Raw genomic sequence first — 21,687 nt, 5'->3', positions numbered from 1 at the left:
GCGGCGGCTGGATGAATATTTCACCAATGCCTCTAGGGTTTCTGGAATATTTTGGTATTTATAGAGCAAAGAGGCGGTCCGGGGGGCACCCGAGGTGGGCACAACCCACCAGGGTGCTCGTGGGCCTCCTGGCGCGCCCTGGTGGGTTGTGCCCCCCTCTGGGAACTCCCAGGTGCAACCATGGCCCATTGCCTTCCTTCTGGCCCATAAAAAATCTTCGTAAAGTTTCATGGCATTTGGACTCCGTTTGATATTGATTTTCTATGCTGTAAAAAACATGGAAAAAAAACATCAACTGGCACTTGGCACTATGTCAATAGGTTAGTACCAAAAAATGATATAAATGACTATAAAATGATTATGAAACATCCAAGATTGATAATAAAACAGCATGGAACAATCAAAAATTATAGATACGTTGGAGACGTATCAGCATCCCCAAGCTTAACTCCTACTCGTCCTCGAGTAGGTAAGTGATAAAAACAGAATTTTTGATGTGGAGTGATGTTCATCAAGTCATATCATATTCTTTTCTTTATAGCATGGACATTTGGACTTTTATGTGATTCAAAGCAATAGTCTAGTTTTTACATAATAATTTAGATATTCAAGCACATCAATAAGCAACCATGTCTTTCAAAATATCAACGCTAAAATAAGTTATCCCTAGCCCATCATGCTCAAACATTGATCCATTCATGAAACATACTCGAATATTAACTACACTCAATACTTGAGCACGATCATATTGCCTCCTGGTTGGTGCTTTTATGAGATAGGATGGAGACTCAAATTTCAAATAAAATTGCATAAAGTAAAAAAGAAAAGCCCTTCGCAGAGGGAATTAGGGATTTGTAGAGGTGCTAGAGCTCAAAGCAAAAAAAATTAGAGATAAAAACATTTTGGGAGGTGTATCCATCCCCCCAACGAAAATGACTTAGAGTCCCCAACACTTTCCATGCTAGATATATCATAGGCGGTTCCCAAACAGAAAATAAAGTTTATTCCTTTTTCCATGGCTAACCGTATCCAGGGTGCCCTCCATACCAACACTTTCCAAGGAAGTTATTATTTGACAACATAAAGTAAATTCATTTTTTCATTTCGGGACTGGGCATCCCTAATACCTTTGCCTTACTCCCGTGCAATGACAAGTGAATAAACACTCATCTTGAGAATAACACATCTAGCATGGAAAATATTAGCCACCCCTCACCACTCCGCGAGCGAAACAAACACACAAAAGAGAAGTTTATTTTGAAAATTAGAGATGGCACATGCAAATTTGCTTAGAACGACAAAAGAATACCGCATATAGGTAGATATAGTGGACTCATGTGGCAAAACTGGTTTAAAGGATTTTGGATGCACAAGTAGAGGTCATACTTAATGCAAAATGAAGGCTAGCAAAAAGATTGAGAAGCGACCAACCAAGAAACGAATAATCTCATAAGCAAGCATTAAGTATAATTAACACCGAATGCACCACAAGTAGGATATAATTTTCATTGCATGATTATTGACCTTCGTGCATGCATAGGGAATCACAAACCTTAACACCAATATTCCTACTAGAGCACAATTACTCATCAACATGACTCACATATCACATCATCATATCTCAAAACTATTACTAAGAATCAAGTTTATTTTGTCCAATGATCTTCATGACATTTTATTTTTCTTTATCCTTCTTGGATATCTATCACTTTGGCACTAATTTTCATGTGTTGCTTTTCATAAGCTCGAACAAATATAAGTGAAGATCATGAGCTTAACAAATTTTCTTTCTCTCAAAATAATTTAAGTGAACCAAGAGAGAACTTCTTCAAAAATTTACTAACTCTCAAACAAATCTAAGTGAAGCAAGAGAGAATTTCTTCAAAAATATCAAAGCACGTCGTGCTAAAAAAGATATAAGTGAAGCACTAGAGCAAGTCCTAGCTCATAAAAGATTTAAGTGAAGCATAGTGAGCAATTCTAACAAGTCATGATCTAATTTTGGTTCTCTCAAATAGGTGTGTCCAGCAAGGATTAATGACTTAAAACACAAAATAAAACAAGCAAAGACACATATCATACAAGATGCTCCAAGCAAAACACATATCATGTGACGAATGAAAATATAGTCTCGAGTAAAATACCGATAGTTGTTGGAAGAAAGCGGGGATGCCACTTGGGGGCATCCCCAAGCTTAGTTGGTTGCTCATTCTTGGATAATAGCTTGGGATGTCGGGGCATCCCCAAGCTTAGGCTCTTACATCCATCCTTCATCCATCGTAATATAACCCAAAACTTGAAAATTTCAATCACACAAAACTCAACAAAGCCTTCGCGAGATCCGTTAGTATAAGAATAATAAATAACTACTATAAGTGTTGTATCAAACCAATTCATATTTTGTTTTTGTATTATATCTATTGTATTCCAACTTTTCTATAGCAAAAACTCATAAAAGAAAACCATAGAGCCATCAAAATAAGCACACAACACAAAAAAAAAACAGAATCTGTCAAAACAGAACAGTCTATAGCAATCTGACTATTTCGAATACTTATGTAAATCCAAAAATTCTGAAAAATTAGGATGACCTGCGTAATTTGTATATTGATCTATTACAATTGGAATGGGTATTTTATCGCTCTCTGGTAAAAAACGAAAATTAATTTTGTGAGTATAAAAGTTTCTGCTTTTTCAGCAAGATCAAACAACTATTGCCCAAGAAGATCCTGAAGGCTTTACTTGGCACAACACTAATTAAAACATTAAAAAACACAATCATAATAGTAGCATAATGTGCTAACACTCAAGAACATAAAGCAAGAAGCAAAAATAAAATTTATTCATTGGGTTGCCTCCCAACAAACACTATAGTTCTACGCCCTTAGGTAGGCATAAAGCAAGGATCTAAGTTTTGTCATCCTTCTTCTTAATTTTCTTGGGGGTATTTTTATCAGGAGGTTTTGTAAACACAACATAAAAAATATTATCCAAAGAAACTTTAGCATCCCTTAGTTGATTTTCATCATAACCCCTTTGATTTTCCGCTACAATCCAAGAATAGTGTTGATTAACATTATTAAAAACATGTTGGATTATATCTAGAACGAGGACCTCCTTTTTAAGATTCTCATCAAAGATCTTATTATCCCCAAGCAAATGCCTTAGTGCATAGTCACTATTGTAAAGAATTTCGTCTATCATGGGGTTTTCACAATTCATACCATAAAAATTAAAGATTTCCCTAGCTTCACGAATTATGTAGTCAAACTCGTTCATAAGAACGAGAGTGGCCAACTTTTTGGCTCCACGATTCTTTATTTCGGGAAGCTCAAAAAACAATCTTTGCAAAGTAGGATGAGTACGGATAAATTTGCTTTCAAGTTTCAGAACTAGTGCTGAAATAGCATCCGCATAAGATCTAGTAGTATAGGAGCATCATCAAGACTCAAATTTCCAACACAATTGAAGAATTCTTGGATACGTTCTTTTCCCATAATGTTCCCTTGCCCCAAGATAAAAGTTTTAGCGTCCAGATTGCCTGTACGTCCCATCTTAGGAGTTAGGCCATCATCTGTTGGTGCCATACTGAAATCACTCATGATTGCAAGCAGAGAATATATCTGACAAGAAAACAGTGAACGAAACAAGAGGGACGAATAAAACGACAAATTTTTGTGAAGTGGGGGAGAGGAAAACAAGAGGCAAATGGCAAATAATGTAAATTGCAAGGAGATGAGATTTGTGATTAGGAATCTGGTTATGTTGAAGATCCTCTCCGGCAACGGCGCCAGAAATTCTCCTTGATGGTAGCTGGAACTACGTCGGTATTTCCCTAGAGAGGGAGGGATGATGTAGCACAGCGACGGTAGGTATTTCCCTCAGTTATGAAATCAAGGTATCGAACCAGTAGGAGAACCAAGCAACACAACGTAAGGAGCACCTGCACACAAATAACAACACCTCGCAACCCGACGTGTTAAAGGGGTTGTTAATCCCTTCCGGGGTACGCCGCCTCAAGATAGGCAAGCGGACATGAGGTAAATTGTAGTAGATTGATAGATCGAACGCCAAATAAAATAAATAAAGATAAAACACAGCAATGTATTTTTGTATTTTTTGGTTTAATAGATCTGAATAAAAATGCAAAGGAGAAGTAGATCGCAAGGCAAATATATGAGAAAGAAGACCCGGGGCCGTAGGTTTCACTAGTGGCTTCTCTCGAGAAAAATAGCAAACGATGGGTAAACAAATTACTGTTGGGTAATTTATAGAACTTCAAATAATTATGACGATATCCAGGCAATGATCATTACATAGGCATCACGTCCAAGATTAGTAGACCGACTCCTGCCTGCATCTACTACTATTACTCCACACATCTACCGCTATTCAGCATGCATGTAGTGTATTAAGTTCATGGAAAAACGGAGTAATGCAATAAGAACAATGACATGATGTAGACAAGATCTGTTTATCTATATGGCAGTCTATATAGATCTCGTCTTTTTATCCTTAGTAGCAACGATACATACGTGTCGGTTCTCTTTCTGTCACTGGGATCAAGCACCGTAAGATCGAACCCAATACCGGGCACCTCTCCCCATTGCAAGATAAATAGATCAAGTTGGCCAAACAAAACTCAAATATCAGAGAAGAAATATGAGGCTATAAGAGATCATGCGTATAAGGAATTAAAGAAACTGAAATAACTTTCATGGATATAAAAAGATATGACTGATCATAAACTCAAAGTTCATCAGATCCCAACAAACACACCGCAAAACAGTTACATCATTTGGATCTCCAAGAGACCATTGTATTGAGAACTCAGCGAGAGAGAGAAAGCCATCTAGCTACTAACTACGGACCCGAAGGTCTACAAAGAACTACTCACGCATCATCGGAGAGGCACCAATGGAGGTAGTGAACCCCATCCGAGATGGTGTCTAGATTGGATCTGGTGGTTCTGGACTCTGCAGCGGCTGGATGAATATTTCGTCGATGCCTCTAGGGTTTCTGGAATATTTTGGTATTTATAAAGAAAAGAGGCGGTCCGGGGGGCACCCGAGGTGGGCACAACCCACCAGGGCGCGCCTGGGCCTCCTGGCGCTCCCTGGTGGGTTGTGCCCCCCTCGGGGCACCCCTCAGGTGCAACCAGGGCCCATTGCCTTCCTTCTGACCCATAAAAAATCTCCATAAAGTTTCGTGGCATTTGGACTCCGTTTGATATTGATTTTCTGCGATGTAAAAAACATAGAAAAAACAGCAATTGGCACTTGGCACTATGTCAATAGGTTAGTACCAAAAAATGATATAAAATGAGTATAAATAATTATAAAACATTCAAGATTGATAATAAGACACCATGGAAAAATAAAAAATTATAGATACGTTGGAGGCGTATCAATGTGAAACCAAGTATGATGCATGTCTAGTTTAATGATTCATGGCATGGCGAAGTGTAACAAACAACACTATAAATTAGTGGAGCTTAATATGCAATGGGTTGCATATTGACGAAACACCCCATTCAATTATTTAGTACTCTCTTGTTTAGGTACACAATAATATTAAATGTTGGTTAACATGACAAGAGGTGAAGCATAGGTAAACTAACTATTTAGATAAGTTTAAATGAGGCCGGAAACATCAAACAATAATTTCAGAAAATCCCCATATGTCCATTAGCAATTTTAAAGCAACAACAATTTTTTAAATATTTTAAATGTTGTTATCATGATGCGAATGGCATATACAAGTTATAAGCAATTTAATGAAAATGTTGACATGAGCATGTTATGAAGCATTTGGTCACTATGGCGAAACGAAAGGGGTGCCACAACAATGACAATGGAAATGGTGCCACGACAACCTTTTGACGATCCGGCAACTCGTCGAGATGTCGGTGCAAAGTGTGGATATACGAAACATGCAAAAGATGGTGGGGTGATCCCGGTTACCGGGTTCCCACAGGTCGACGGCATGGCAAACAAGAAGGAACGTGCAACGTACAATTCGGTCATGAACATCGCATACAACATGCATTCGTTCCCAGAAGGTCGTCTCAGCGATTATACCTTTGAAGCGTGCATTTTGAGGCAGAACGAGTTTAATGCGGTGTAGACAGAAGTAGTGGTACACGTCATCGGTAGAGGAAGTAGTGGTTCACGTTTCACAGTCGTACACACTTCGTAGATAATCGGGGTCAACAGTAGAGGTACACACGTTGTCGGGGTACTTGTCCGTTCGGTCTTGGTGTAGCTGTACATGACAAACTTAGTGGTACTAAGCGCCGGTCGTCGAGGGACTTGCCAAAATTCATAGAGCCAGTGTGTTTGTTCGGGCGTCGGTCTTGCTGGTGGGTTAATTGGCGAATCCGCGTAGTCGCACACGAGTCGTTGTACACTTGACGGGTCCGAAAGAGGAACTTGGCGCCTCCAAAATCTTCGTGGATCATCCTTGGACTTGGTGGTGTTAGTCTCCTCGGGCCAACAGTGATGTGCAAGGGCCAGAACGACCGACAGCTTGGGTGGCTCCTCAAGGCCATGGAGACGACAGGCAGTAGGAGGCTGCTAGTGCAGGCAGGGCCACCGCGAGGACCCGAAGGGGTTTAGAAGGAGGTGCTCGCGAGAGGAGCCTCGCGATGGTGCAGAGGTCGCTGATGGAGAAGATTGTCAAGGAACGGGTGGAGAAGGATCGGCCTGGGCGTGATGCGGTAGCGGGGAGCTTCGCAGAGCCAGCCATCCATGGCGGTCCAAGGCGCCGAGGTCCCTGCCCAAGGGCAGAGAGAATGCGCTGAGAGAGAGAGAGAGATGGATACAAGAGGAGAAGGAAGAACGAGGGAAAGAGGCGGGGCATGGTGCTGGTCCCGTGGGCCCAGCGGCGGCGCCGATCGTCGAACGCGAGACGAGGAGGCCCAGCCGCGGAGGACGGCGTGGAGGTGCGGTGGCTAGGGCCTGCTCGGGAGGTGGAGGCGATGAGGGATGCTGGCGCCACAGGAGGCGAGATCAGGGGCGAAGGGATCAAGCGGGGCTCTCCCTGACGGCGCGAGGTGGAGGAGACGAAGGAGATCGAGCAGGGGGTCGGGCTAGGGTTAAGAGGAGGTTGGATGGGCCTAGGTGAAGATGGGCCAGCAAGGTTGGGCTGCAGCGAGATGGGCTTCTCTCTCTAATCTCCCACTTCTCTTTTATTTACCGAAAACAGTAAATAGCAAAGAAAGAAAATGAGAGAAAGAAAGGGTTGGAGAAAGAATTTGGGCATGGGGGTTATTTTCTTGGACTCAAAAAAATACGAGGAATTTGAAAAAAATGGCCGGAGGATTTTTAGAGGAAGTAAAATCCACATGCGTTGGATTTAACTCGGCAAGTTTGAATTTTGAAACCCATTCAAATGAACTCCAAATGGGTCGAAACTATAGGAGGTGACCCTACACACCAGATGTGATTTATGGGCAGATTTGAAACACTTATGGATAAAGTAAAATTGCAACTCAATTTTACTAAAAGGCCCCAAAGAAAGAATTGAAGTTGAGTTGGATAAAAGGAAATTTGAGGAACAGAGCAAATGTGTTATGGGTGATTCCAAGCCAATGGAATGGTTTATTATAGCTCCCTAAGCATTGGGAGGATATGTTATAAAGAGAAATCATCATGTGAATTCCCTCGATTAAAATGGATCAAAGATCCATGCAATTTATTTAGCTGAGTTTTAAAAAGGGGTGCAAGATGACATGATGCAATGCACATGATTCAAAGATGAATGCAACGAACAAAACAAATCACACGACGAATCTCAGAATCCATGGAAGACATCTGGAGCGCCGGTCTTGAGGCGTCACATCCCCCATGTGCCGGCATGGAGTAACTGGCCACTCCTGTGCGAGCTGGCTTGGAGCAACGAGTTGCTGCACCAGAGGCTAGCTTGGAGCAGCGGCTTGCTCCTTCGCTTGCCCGTCTGCAGCCACGTCCATGATACTGACGGCCTGGGGCGAGGAGGGAGGTGGAGCAGTGAGTTGCCTAGCTCGTATCAGACAGGCTTGGCGGGCCACCCAGCCGAATTTTATGCCGTAGAACCCCTCTTCCTGCTCGCCGGATGCCATGGACAGTGTGCAGAATATGGTGCAAGGTGGAGATGGGGAGCGGATGTGTGGTGCGGTCTTGCCCAACGCCTGCCCTATTTAGATAGCGGGCGAACGCAAGGAAACAATCAGCGTTGTGCTTAATGCCGGCCGGCCGGCCACAGTAGGTACCTCGGCCCACGCGTTGGTTCAATGAAGGTAGGCGGGGCATTCTGAAGCCGATTAAATGCGGCGAGGAGGCGTGTTCAAGCAGGCGCTCGGCCGGCGTGGCACTTCAGTGCTGGAGGTCGTTTCCATTCTGACCAGGCATGAAAGCGAATTTGACACTCTGGAGCGACGCCGACTATTTAGAACGGGAAGGCGCGCGGGTGAGGAAGGTTTTTTGTAGGCCAGGTTAGTCAAACGCGGGCATGACTGCTATCCGGACGCCCGCAGAGCCCTCTAGTTTGTCTCTAATTTACAGGGAAATGTGTATTTGGACCGCCAAGTTGATCGATACAGGCCCGCGTTTGTTGGCACATGTCCGGACCGTACGATTTACGGTCGACATCGGAGATGCCCTTAAGTTTCTTTATCGATTTAGCCAAGCTAGGGGCCATGCTGCCTGCCGAGCTGGGATGCGGCCCAAGCTGCCATACCGCTGAATGAGCCTACTTAGGCCACGGGACCTGAGGTGGTGTTTGGCCCAGGTGCAATTGTTTGCTCTCTCCAGACTGAAGATGCCACAGCTCATAATCCATCTGTTGAAGAGAGACGTGCTCGAAAGGCCCTTGCTGATGCCAACCTATCTGGCCCAGGGCTGGTGAATGCCATAACAGAACGCGTATCTACCCTTCAGATCCATGAACAGAGAGCTTTCATCAATAAAATCACCTCGCCGCTGTCCACTTCCATCCTGACCCTCCCGGTGCGACACACCTCTGTCCGTCGCAAGCTCAAGAACTACCTGATCGGGGCGATCAAGACACCGAGGCAGAGTGCACGCTTGCTGCGTTTGCAATCCAACTTCTCTTCCTCTAGGAGATCACAGGAAGCAATCTGCGTCAAGCTAGGCTTCATCAAGCGCGAGGCGGACTTCAACGACGACATGCTCCTCGCCTACCTGAACTTCTTCCGCGATCCCATGCCGCCGGAGAACGTGGCCAAGCTGGCGGCGATCGCCGGCGTGTCATCACCGTCGCAGCTTTGCCTCCCGGACGCTGAGCTGCAAGCTATCGTTGAGGAGCTCTCCGCCAGGGCTTCTTAAAGCTGCGCTACTCATGTCTGTTGTTACTCCAGTTTCCATGATTAGTCAACTTCTGAACTTTCGGTCTGTAAGGTGGGCTGCACACTACTGTTGCGCCATTTGCCTCTGTTATGAACTAGTTTGTGTGGATTATGGCTTGCGCTGGCAAGTGAACCCCCTTCTATGGCTTTGCTATGTTATCCAATGAGTGACCAACTTGTTGTTTTTAACTAGAATGTGAGAGGGTTGAATGATAGGGCCAGACGAGCTGCCGCCCGCACGCTCATTGAACGCTTTGCCTGTTCGATTGTATGTCTGCGGGAAATGAAACTTTCGTCCTGCTCGGCTACCGATCGCCTAGAAATTGTAGGCCCATGTTTTGATCACCATGCGGCCCTTGACGCCGATGGAACGCGCGGTGGCATCCTGCTGTGCTGGAGCTCCACTGATTATGCGGCTAGTAGGCTGGATGTGAGAACATACACTGTTACAGCAACCTTCTCTCCCACGGATGGCGGGCACGATTGGTCCGTGACAATGGTATATGGCCCCCATGATGACCAGCGTAAGAACGAGTTCCTCGCAGAGCTTGCCTCAATTCATAATACCATGACCGGCCCATGGCTCCTCATTGGGGACTTCAACCTCATTACAAACCCGCAGGACAAGAACAACTCAAGAGTTTGCCGGCGTTGGATGAACAAATTTAGACGAACCCTGAACTCCTCGAGCCTCCATGAAATACCTCTAATTGGGCACAGATTCACTTGGAGCAACGAGCAAGCCACCCCTACCCTAGTGCGCCTTGATCGGGCCTTCTGTAATATTGATTGGGAATTGATCTTCCCTATGGCCAAGCTCCTCCCGCAATCTTCTACCATATCCGACCACTGCCCGCTTCTATTAATCAACGACAGCATCATCAAGACAAACAAGCGCTTCCGCTTCGAATCGTACTGGTAGTTTATTGAGGGGTTTAGAGAGGTGGTGTGACGCCCCAAGACCGGAGCTTCAGTTGCCTTCCAGGGTTTCCAGGGTTTCGTCGTGTGTTTTGTTTGGTTCTTTGCATTCATCTTTGCATCATGTGCATTGCATCATGTCATCATGCAACCCGTTTTAAAACTCACTTAAATAAAATTGCATGGATCTTTGATCCATTTAAATCGAGGGAATTCACATGGTGATTCTCTTTATAACATATCCTCCCGATAGTAGGGAGATATATTTAATATTTCTTTAATTTTAAATTCACTATAACACACTTGCAAATACTAATGGCTTTGTTATCACAACCCTTGGCCTCGAACTTAGTCCGTAAATTCTTTCATCATTTTCTGAGCTCTCCCAAAAATCTGAACATTTTTGGACACCTTCATTTCCTAGCCCTTGTTCAAACCTTTTGGATTAAATTCAAATGATTTTGAATTTAGATCTTGCATTCTTGCCCACTCCATTTTTCTGGGTTTAAGCTCATTTTTATGAGACCGGGAGAAATTACCCCATGCATAAATCTTTTCCTAACCTCTCTTTTTTTCTCTTTTCTTTTCTGCAAAAGGAAACATGAGGGAGAGAGAGAGCATGCACTGCTGGCCATTTGGGCCTCCCACCAAGCTGGCCCACCCAGGCCATCGTTCCCCACAAGCCCATTAGCCAGGCCGGCCCCTCCTACTTCATGGCCTGCTAGGCCCAGCCGCCTCCCACTAGTGCCTGCAACCCTAGGCCCGACTGAACCCCACTCCCCTCGATTGCTCGTTCCCTCACCGCCGCCAGAAGCCATCTCCCTCGCTCGACCTCCTCCTTCCCTCGATCTCTCTCTCTCTCGTGCCCGACCCCATCTTTCCCTCGCAGTCCGATCCCCATCCCCAGCTGCTCGAACCCCCTCTCGATCTCCCTCCGGCTCCCCTCATCCTCCCTCCTCCTTCGATCCAGGGAACCAGGTCGGAGCCACGTCGGCCTCCTTGCCGCCGTTGCGCCCACGGGGCCATCAGCATGCGCGAGCCCGCACCCCCGCCTCCTTCTCCCACCAGTGTCGCCGCCTTTCCCACTCCGGTGAGGCCGCCGCCCGCCGACGTCAAGCACTGCCCATCCCGGCCTTCTCCTTGTTGCTCTCGGCGTAGGCCGCTGGCCCCAGTCGTCATGGCGCCGGCCACCAGAGCCTCCAAGCCAGCAAGCCCCTTCCTCATCGGGCCTCCTCTGCTTCTCCTCGTGCTCGAGCTGCACCGTGTCGTGCCACTCGGTGCCCTGCTCTGTACCTCGACCTCGTCCAGCGATCTTGCCTCCACCGTGTTGTCCCTCCTTCTCTTGCTCGTCTCTGTTTTGCTGCCAAGTACATGCTTCACCACGAACCAGAACGCCAAGTACCACTACAAACTCGAAGAATTCGGATGCATCAAGTCCCCGAGGAGACCCATGTTTCGTCAAGTTCGACTACCCGTATCATCAAGAACCACTATGGCCGGAGACCTCGGACCCGCCAAGTACCCCTTCGAGCTATCAATACCGCAAGCGCCAAGTTCCACGACGACCCAAGTACCGCGAGAACGTTTGTACCTCTACCGTCGCCTTCGGAATCATGAAGACCGTCTAGCACCCCTTCGAGATGACGAGACCGACAAGTCCGAAGATGCAAGTACCACTCCGAACCATGTACGACGACCGTCGCCGAAGACCCATGTAACGCAAACGTCAAGTTCAACTACCGTCGCGTGAACCGCTACTTTCCACGACGACCTCATGAACGTCTACTTCCTCTTTGACTCGTGAACCTCTACTTCCACTATGAACTCGAACCGCCGCAATACCGCACGCTTCAAAGGTATAACCTCGAGGCGACGTCCGTGAACGTATGTTTGCGATGTTTGAGATGCTCATGTTTTGCACCCTATTCAAATTGTCACTCGTTTCCTTGTCGCCAACTCATGGGACACCCGGAATCCGGGAGCGCCCCACCATCTTTTGCACGCATCCGCACACTTCTCCTTTGCATCGGTATCTCAATCGAGTTACCGGGAACCGGAATGTTGTCGTGGCACCGTTTTCCGTTATCGTTGCCGTGGCACCGTTTTCCGTTATCGTTGCCGTGGCACCCCTTTTGTTTTCGCCACGATGACAAATGCTTCTTAATGCTCTTGTCAACTTTTAATAAAATTGCATAAACTTGCACATGTCATCCGCATCATGTTAACAACATCAAGAATGTTTAATTTGTTGTTTGCATTAATTTGCTAAATGCATATGGGGATTTACCTGATTCGTTATTTGTTATATCCGGCCCCATTTAAATTGTTTAGATGGTGTAGTTTTGTTATGCCTCACCCTCTTGCCATGTTTAACAACATTTAATATTGTTGGGTACATAAACAAGATCGAATCTAAATAACTTGAATGTGGTGTTCCGTCAATATGCAACTCGTTGCATATTGAGCTCCACTTAATTTGTAGGATTGCTTGTGCATTTTGCCATGTCTTGCCCTCTTTAAACCGGACATGCATCATACTTGGTTGTGCATCGTGCCATGATTATGTGATGGTTGTTTACTATGTTGTTTGCTTCTTTCCGGGTTGCCTTTCTCGTGAGCTTCGGTTCCGTTCCGGAGTTGTGAGGATCCGTTCGACTTCGTCCGTGTGTCTTCTTCATGACTCGTTCTTCTTCCTTGCGGGATCTCAGGCAAGATGATCATACCCTTGAAATCACTTCTATCTTTGCTTGCTTAGTTGCTCGCTCTTTTGCTATGCCTATGCTGCGATACCTACCACGTGCTTATCATGCCTCCCATATTGTTGAACCAAGCCTCTAACCCACCTTGTCCTAGCAAACCGTTGTTTGGCTATGTTACCGCTTTGCTCAGCCCCTCTTATAGCGTTGTTAGTTGCAGGTGAAGATTGAAGTTTGTCCCTTGTTGGAACATGGAGATGTTGTTCCTTGTTGGAACATGTTTACTTGTTGGGATATCACTATATATCTTATTTAATTAATGCATCTATATACTTGGTAAAGGGTGGAAGGCTCGGCCTTATGCCTGGTGTTTTGTTCCACTCTTGCCGCCCTAGTTTCCGTCATATCGGTGTTATGTTCCCGGATTTTGCGTTCCTTACGCGGTTGGGTTATAATGGGAACCCCTTGACAGTTCGCTTTGAATAAAACTCCTCCAGCAAGGCCCAACCTTGGTTTTAACATTTGCCACCTAGCCTTTTTTTCCTTGGGAGTCGCGCATCCCGAGGGTCATCTTATTTTAACCCCCCCGGGCCAGTGCTTGTCTAAGTGTTGGTCCAAACTAGAGCCACTTGCGGTGCCACCTCGGGGAAACTTGAGGGCTGGTTTTAGCTGTACGTAGTGTTCATCCGGTGTTGCCCTGAGAACGAGATATGTGCAGCTCCTATCAGGATGTCTGCGCATCGGGCGGTCTTGCTGGACTTGTTTTACCATTGTCGAGGATGTCTTGTTGTACCGGGATACCGAGTCTGATCGGAATGTCTCGGGAGGAGGTCTATTCCTTCGTTGACCGTGAGAGCTTGTCATGGGCTAAGTTGGGACACCCCTGCAGGGAATTGAACTTTCGAAAGCCGTGCCCGCGGTTATGGGCAGATGGGAATTTGTTAATGTTCGGTTGTAGAAAACCTGAAGTTGACCTTAATTAAAATACATCAACCACGTGTGTTACCGTGATGGTCTCTTTCCGGCGGAGTCCGGGAAGTGAACACGGTGTTGGAGTTATGCTTGACGTAGGTTGTTTTAGGATCACTTCTTGACCATACTTTTCACGATCATGTGCTTTGCCTTCTCTTCTCGCTCTCATTTGCGTATGTTAGCCACCATATATGCTAGTCGCTTGCTGCAGCTCTACCTCATACCTTTTACCCTACCTATAAGCTTAAATAGTCTTGATCGCGAGGGTGCGAGATTGCTGAGTCCCTGTGGCTCACAGATACTTCCAAAACCAGCTTGTAGGTGCCGATGAGTCCGTGCAGATGACGCAACCAAGCTCAAGGAGGAGCTCTATGAAGATCTTGTCCTTTGTGTTGTTTCGTTCTAGTTGATCAGTAGTGGAGCCCAGTTGGGGTCGATCGGGGACCTTTGTCGCATTTGGGGTTCTTCTTTTATTTTGGTTCCGTAGTCGAACCTTGAGTGTATTTGGATGATGTAATGCTTTATTCATGTAATTGTGTGAAGTGGCGATTGTAAGCCAACTATGTATCTTTTCCCCTATTGTATTACATGGGTTGTTTGCGAAGATTACCTCACTTGCGACATTGCTTTCAATGCGGTTATGCCTCTAAGTCGTGCTTCGACACGTGGGAGATATAGCCGCATCGAGGACGTTACAGGTGGTGGACCAATCTTGGGCTTTGGACGCTGGATCTTCTTGCCCACTGTCTCGCCTGAATAACAAGTTGTGGCGGCTCAGCAAAGCTCTAAAAGAGTGGAGTAAGAACATTGTGGGGGACATTCAGAAGCAATTCGCGCTGGTAAACGAGCTAATTCTGCAGCTAGACAAAGCGCAAGATCTACGGGGCCTAACCACGGAAGAGAGCAGTCTACGTGCAAAGCTTAAATCCCGCACTTTGGGACTAGCTGATCTGATCAAGATCAAGCGGCGACGGAGAAGCAGAGTCCTCTGGCTAAAAGTAGGTGACGCCAATACAAAATTCTTTCAGAGGAAAGCTAACGCGCGCCACAAGAGAAACACCATCCATGTGTGCACGGTCCACAGGGCCTAGTCTCATCGACGGAAGACATGACAAACCTGGCCCACGAGCACTTCACACAGATTTTCGGCACAAACAAGCACAGATCGGCTGCGCTCAATTGGGATGAATTGAGCCTTGAACACGTTGATCTTCAGGAGCTCGAGGAAGAATTATCACTCGAAGAAATTAAGAGGGCGGTGGATGCGATCCCGGCAGATAAGGCGCCAGGGCCCGACGGTTTCTCGGGGGGCTTCTTCAAAACCTTCTGGGACACGATCAAGTGGGACCTGCTCGCTGCCCTCCAACAGCCATTCCGAATGGATAGCCGAGGTCTGGATCGTGTCAACCACGCACTCCTGGTGCTCATCCCTAAGGCATTAGGTGCAGATGCCTTGGAGAATTTTATGCCAATCTCCTTACTTCATAGCGTAATCAAAATCTTCTCAAAGATCCTTGCTTTGCGGCTAGCCCCAAAGCTCAACGCCCTGGTGGATCAATGTCAGAGTGTGTTCATTAAAAAGCGCAGCATACAAGAGAATTTCCTATACGTCCAGAACACTGCCAGACTCTTCCATAAGTCTAGGAAACCTGCTTTTCTCCTTAAGCTTGACTTGGCAAAAGCCTTCGACTCGATTTCTTGGGCCTATCTCCTGGACATGCTCGAAGCAAGGGGTTTTGGCCAAAGATGGAGGGAATGGATTGCCATGCTATTACGCACGTCCGCGTCGAGGGTCATGATAAACGGACAGCAATCAGAGGTCATTCACCACATGTGTGGATTGCGGCAAGGGGACCCCATCTCCCCCTTCCTGTTCATACTTGCAATGGACCCACTTCAAAGAATGATGTCCATGGCCACGGAGCATGGTTTATTATCTAAGCTTCCAGGGCGTTGAAGGTTACCGCGTTGCTCCTTCTACGCGGATGATGTGGCGCTCTTCATGAACCCTTCATGGGCGGACGCTTGCATGATCCGCTTGTTGTTGAACTGCTTTGCGTCGGCCACGGGCCTCGTTACCAACATGGACAAGAGCTCTGCCTTGCCTATTCGCTGCGGCGGCCTGGACCTTCCGCACATTCTGTCGGCGCTAGGGATTCCAATCAAATCTTTCCCAACGACTTATCTTGGCATGCCCCTTTCACTTCGGAATCTGACCAAAGTGGACCTGGACCCCTTCCTCATAAAATTCGGAAACAAGGCCGCTGCCTGGAAGGGTGATTTGATGGCAAAGAGCGGCAAGTTGGTGTTACTAAAGACAGGGCTGACCTCACTGGCAATATATATGATGACCGTGCACAAATTACCAGCCTGGGTGATAAAGCCCATGTCGCAAATTTGTCGTGCCTGGCTCTGGAACGGGGACAATACCTGCAACGGTGGGAATTGCAGGGTGTCCTGGAGCTTGATCTGCCGCCCCAAACATCTTGGTGGCCTGGGTGTCCTAGACATTGCCAAATTTGGTCGGGCTCTTAGGCTACACTGGCTTTGGTTGGCATGGCAACGTCCGCCGCGACCGTGGGTTAGCTCCCCTCTACCCTGCTACAATGAGGATAGACAACTCTTCGCAATGGCAACAAATATAACAATCGGAGACGGTCGAACGTCAAATTTCTGGAATGACCGCTGGCTGCATGGATCGTGCCCAAAGACGATTGCCCCATCACTATTCCAGATCTCGACGCGAAAGAACCGCTCAGTCTAGGATGCTCTGGGATGCTCTGAAGAATGAGACATGGTTGCATGACCTATCTAGGGGACTCTCTAAGCATATGGTCTCGGAGCTCACTGAACTAGCTGCACTGCTCGATAATGTAGAGCTGGTTGAGGGCCAAGCTGACACCATTGCCTGGAGGTTTGAACAAAACCAAGAGTACAGCGCATGCTCGGCCTACCGCTTGCAATTCGTCGGCTCGATCCCCATGGATGGTTACAAATTGATCTGGTCCAGATGGGCCCCTGGCAAGTGCCGGTTCTTCATGTGGACTGTCATGCTCGACAGAATTTTGACTGCTGATGCGCTTTTGCGTCGCGGATGGGAAAATGATTACTTCTGCATGCTCTGTGAGCGGAGTTTAGAAACCCCATCTCATCTTCTCATCGAGTGCCCCTGGTCCAGAACCATTTGGGAGTCCTTCGCCATGCTTGTAGATATGCCTGCTCTCTGTCCGGCGAATTGGACAGGCGACACTAAATTTGCGTGTTGGATTCAGAGATGCCACGACAACACGGCGAGGGAAAAGAAAAAGGGACTGCTTTCCTTAGTGCACATGATTGCTTGGGAAATTTGGAAGGAGCGGAATCGACGGATCTTCCAAAAGGAATTCTTGACTCTGGAAAGCTTCAGGCGTAAGATTAGGGACGAGATCAGGTTGTGGAATTTGGCAGGTGCTGGGATCCCCTTTGATCCGGGCTGAGCCCCCACCCTCGCTAGCTTCTCTCTTCTTTCTCTTTATTTTCCCTTCTTCTTGCGCTGACTGTCCTGTTTCTGGGACACTTGGACCCCTTTTGTACCTTGTTCTCTGTTCTGATCAATGAATTTGGCAAGCTTTGCCAACATTCAAAAAAAAAAAAGATTTAGCAAAACCACTCTGATATACATTTTCAAGGCAGTTGAATGCAACTCATTAGCACATGGCTTTCAAATGACATGACAAGGATTTCAATCTTACGCGTTAGAGATGTATCATTCTTTCTTCAAATGAAAGAGATGTATCATTGCATTCTTCATTTTTGCTCTAGTGCCAGACATCATGTAACCCAGTTGGTACACGTCAAACATTCAGCCTAACATGATAACGTTGTGTTGATGAATTTGGTAGACTGACTGCACGTCCGAAAGACATGGATTGATGAACCAACATAAAGTACAAGCGTTTACAAAGACTGAGCTCTCACTAATGTCAATGCAGAAGCCGGTAGATCAAACGGTGGAGTAACATGACCTTGATGACAGAGTCGGCAGTTCAAATTTATCTCCACCTAGGGCCTCCCAGCCTAATAACCTCCTCGGCACATGAATCATGGTGAAGCCGCCTGGCATCACCGTCATCCTTCTTCTCAGTTACGTCGCCGTACAGGTCTTTCAGCTTAGCTAGGTTGCTCGAGGCAGCAGCAGCCTTCTCTTTGCTTATATCCCCAAATGGACTAGATCGATGCTCATTCCTGCTCCGACTCCGGCTCCTGCTCTTGCTACGACTCCGGCTTCTGCTCCTATGACATGAGCTGGAGCGTCTGTGTCTACTATTGTCACGCTCGCTTCGGTAATCCCTTCTTTCTTCTGAATGCCTGGACCTGTAATAGTCACAATCCCTGCTGTCACAGTCATAATCACGCTTTCTGTCATGGCTTGAACGATCACGCTCTCGGTGACGGCTTGAACGGCCAGTATCTCGGTCATGGCTTGAACGGCCAGTATCACGGTCACGGCTTGAATGGTCAGTATCTCGATCACGGCTTGAACGGTCAGTATCTCGGTCACGGCTTGAACGGTTACCTTCTCGGTCGTGACTTGAACGGTCATTGTAAGGCCCCTCCCGACTTACACTGCGACGAAATGGTGAAGATGATCTCCGATGATCATCTTGGGTGACTGTTCGCCGCACTGGGGAAGAATCCCGTGTGGAAGCACGGTGCGGCGCACGCTGTCCAAAAGAAACCGACAGAGAAGCTTTAACAGATGGGGGGCGACGGGCAGTGTCCTCTGATCCGTGGCGACTGTCTCCAGTCACCCCAGAAAGCTTGGTAGGCAGCTTCATCTTCTCAAGATTGGTTGTTACTTGACGAACTACTGGAACAGGAACTCTTGGAAGGATACTATCAAAGTAGTACTGCACAAGGAAAACGGAGCAACATGCTGGTCAATATAAACTTGCAAACATAAAGTCAAATTAGGCGACACAATTCAATCCAATGTTGTGCTATGGCCATTGAGAATCACAAATAAACCTTTAACCAACTATCTATGAATTTGACACAGCTTCTTGGAAAAGAGAAGAGCATATACTATGAGCAAGCTATGTTGTTGAACCATGACTTGCCTGACTAAGAAATTTGTCCAGCTAGTTGGCATAGTTTCTGAACATATATACAATAAACACAAGATTAAAAACTGTTAACAGCATCAGAAAATAGAAGGTGAGAAGTAGCATGGAGAAATAAACTCATGTAGTATAGTAATCTAGTTCACATGAGAATTAAAAGAATAAGCTACAGGAAGGTGAGCCAATAGAGAAAGGAACAAACATTCTTCAGTTATAACGACATAAACAGGAAAAAAATGTCAAACAAACAAGTGCACTTATTTTTATTCTGAAAGCAAGAACTTGAGATGCAGACCTGTCCAAGTATAAGATCACGCACATATACACCCATGGTTGTCATGCGACCATTAGATCCAGGGGAGAATTCCTGCATCAAGCCAAAAATTATAATTATATGGCTAACTAGCTAATTAGTTAGTAATGATGAAATCAAATGGACTCGATATATTTCCTTATTAATTATAAACTTGTATTCCTTGGTTTGTATAGCATGACTTCTGCAATTAGCACATCTTTCTTGAACAAGCTAGTTGCAGGCCATATAGCTCCTCTAATGGATCGTATCCACTTATTATTTGGAAATTAAATGGAAGCTCAATATGGTTATGGTCTTATGGACTTATGAAAGTACATATAACAGCAAAAAACATAAAAGTACAAGAAATATACAAATGAAAACTCAAAAACAGCAATACCTCATCATCCTTCAAGTAGGGCTCATACCATGTCCATAGGATCTTTGGATCAGCAACATATCGAAGATACAAAAATCCTATCTGCAAAAACAAACACCAATTGGTTATTTAGTAGAAGCCAGCTGATTATCTAACACGATAAATGAAGACAAACAAAAAATGCTCACAAATCCAATGCACAGACTGGTACACTACTGCTTGCAAACTTTGTTCATCCACGTGTCCTAGGACCAAAATCAAGACACAAGGCCATCCAAGAAAGCAAGTCATATGACTGTTAGTGGTTATAACCAAAATGTAATAAGTGAACGTAAAAAAAATGGAAGAGTTGATTGCTTAGGATAAGTTGATAACACCAGTTTGTCACTGCAAACATACTAACACTTTGTTTTCGTACAACTTTGACATACAACCTAGTGCATGCATTAATCGCAAACAAATATAACGAGTAGACACAACAACCATGATGCGTGTATTTGTCAAAAGTGACTTATGTCAAAGAAACTTACAGCTCTAATGTATGGGGAGTCAGGATGCTTCAACAAACCATGCATCTGTTTCACAGTAAGCTTCATGGTGAAGAACTTGTAGAGGAGACAAAATGCAGTGGAAGGACCCCTGCAATTGCCAGTCATCCAAGGCTCCACATGATCAACTTGGTTGTAGATCTCGTCAATGACCTCATGATAGGTCTTCATCCTGTAGAGCTCCTTGAAGTAATCAGAAGAAAGAATATTCATACAGAGAACCTTCTCCATCAGCATATCAATGGGCTTCCCTGAAGTCTGTATCTCCATATTTCAGCGAACACAAACCTGGACCAAAAACAGAGGGATCCTCTTATTAGCTTAAAGCCTCAAAGCTTATGTCACATGCAGGTAGTTGAAAAGTATAATATAATGAACCTTTTCCCAAAATACGCGAATATTTGCAGATATATTGCCACCTGAGACAAATGTAGATCAGTCTTTACCTCAAATGGCTGAAAATTCATGTGTCCCTTACTAACCATGAAATGCCCAATTAAGCTCTCAAGGTCGACAAATTCTACCATGTTACTATAAGTGTGTCCAACAAGTAATGGCACGCAAGCAAACCTCGAGAGTGGCTGATAGTTTTACCATGTATATAACTCAATTAAGAGAGTCCCCACTGTGATGTCCAGACAACCTGCACTGAGCCTTTTCCACTATCTAGCCTAAGGACTTTCCCCAATAACTTAATCCCTCCAAATCGCTGATGCGAATAAATGCAACCCACCATACACTTGTATTTCTATGGGGCCAAGTAGAACTAGACTAGAACTATTTACACAAAGAATTTTCCATGGCCATTAATCACACAGATTCATCGGAAACCCTATCGTTAACGTACACGATTTCGTCAGAGGACATTCTCGTCTATTCCGCACTTTAATAGCAAAAAAAGGTCTCAAACTAGTAATCGCCTCTACTTAACTAATAACTGGCGAGATGAATCTATGTACGCAGAGACAGAGAGAGATACTCACACGCAGGATGGCCAACCCTAGGACCTCCTCGGCTTCCAAGACCGCGGGCGGCTCGCGGAGACCCCAAAGCAGACGGGATGACGACGCTCGGTAGAGGATGAACTCGTATCGGCTTCGGCTTCGGCGGCGGGCGAGATGGTTGGGATTCGTCGGTAGCTTGGAGGTCGCCGGAGATGGATGAGGGGGAGGGGAGGGGAGGGATTTGTGGAGGTGGGAGAGTCGCGTACGACTCGGAATCCAATCATCTATTGGGCTTTTCCAAGCAGCTGATGCCCTTTATTGGGCTCTCCGCGAGGTTTTGCCCGTTACAAGACCAGACTGCATGTTGGGCTCTTTTCCTCTTCTTTTCAAATTGATGGATGAGAGATTTTATCGTTGTTCTTCTTGGTCTCAACTTTTATTATTTTACAAGCAAACATGCCCGTGTGTTGCAACGGGAGACATACAA

General features: G+C 45.8%; 1 protein-coding gene across 5 annotated transcripts; it reads right to left on the bottom strand.

Moving 5' to 3' along the window:
* Positions 1-17,651: 17,651 nt before the first annotated feature.
* LOC125551463 (pre-mRNA splicing factor SR-like 1) lies at positions 17,652-21,480 on the bottom strand. 5 transcript variants are annotated; one of them, XR_007302696.1, is made up of 7 exons: positions 21,240-21,480; positions 20,239-20,544; positions 19,897-19,953; positions 19,730-19,810; positions 19,330-19,401; positions 19,032-19,068; positions 18,802-18,821 (listed from the first exon to the last, which is right to left on the bottom strand). XR_007302696.1 is itself a non-coding variant. In XM_048714719.1 (6 exons), the coding sequence occupies exons 2-5, from the start codon at positions 20,524-20,526 to the stop codon at positions 19,036-19,038; spliced, it is 474 nt and encodes a 157-aa protein (XP_048570676.1). In that variant the 5' UTR covers positions 20,527-20,544; positions 21,240-21,480; the 3' UTR covers positions 18,608-18,821; positions 19,032-19,035. The 5 variants fall into 5 exon arrangements, 3 of the variants coding, with proteins under 3 accessions (XP_048570666.1, XP_048570676.1, XP_048570686.1); XM_048714719.1 differs by lacking the exon at positions 19,897-19,953 and having other exon boundaries at positions 18,608-18,821; XR_007302694.1 differs by lacking the exon at positions 19,032-19,068 and having other exon boundaries at positions 18,686-18,821.
* Between the last annotated feature and the right edge of the window lie 207 nt (positions 21,481-21,687).

Source organism: Triticum urartu, chromosome 1 (assembly GCF_003073215.2).
Source record: "Triticum urartu cultivar G1812 chromosome 1, Tu2.1, whole genome shotgun sequence".
Taxonomy (NCBI): domain Eukaryota; kingdom Viridiplantae; phylum Streptophyta; class Magnoliopsida; order Poales; family Poaceae; genus Triticum; species Triticum urartu.
Note: the sequence above shows the minus strand (reverse complement) of the source record. Positions and strands in the feature narration are given on the sequence as shown.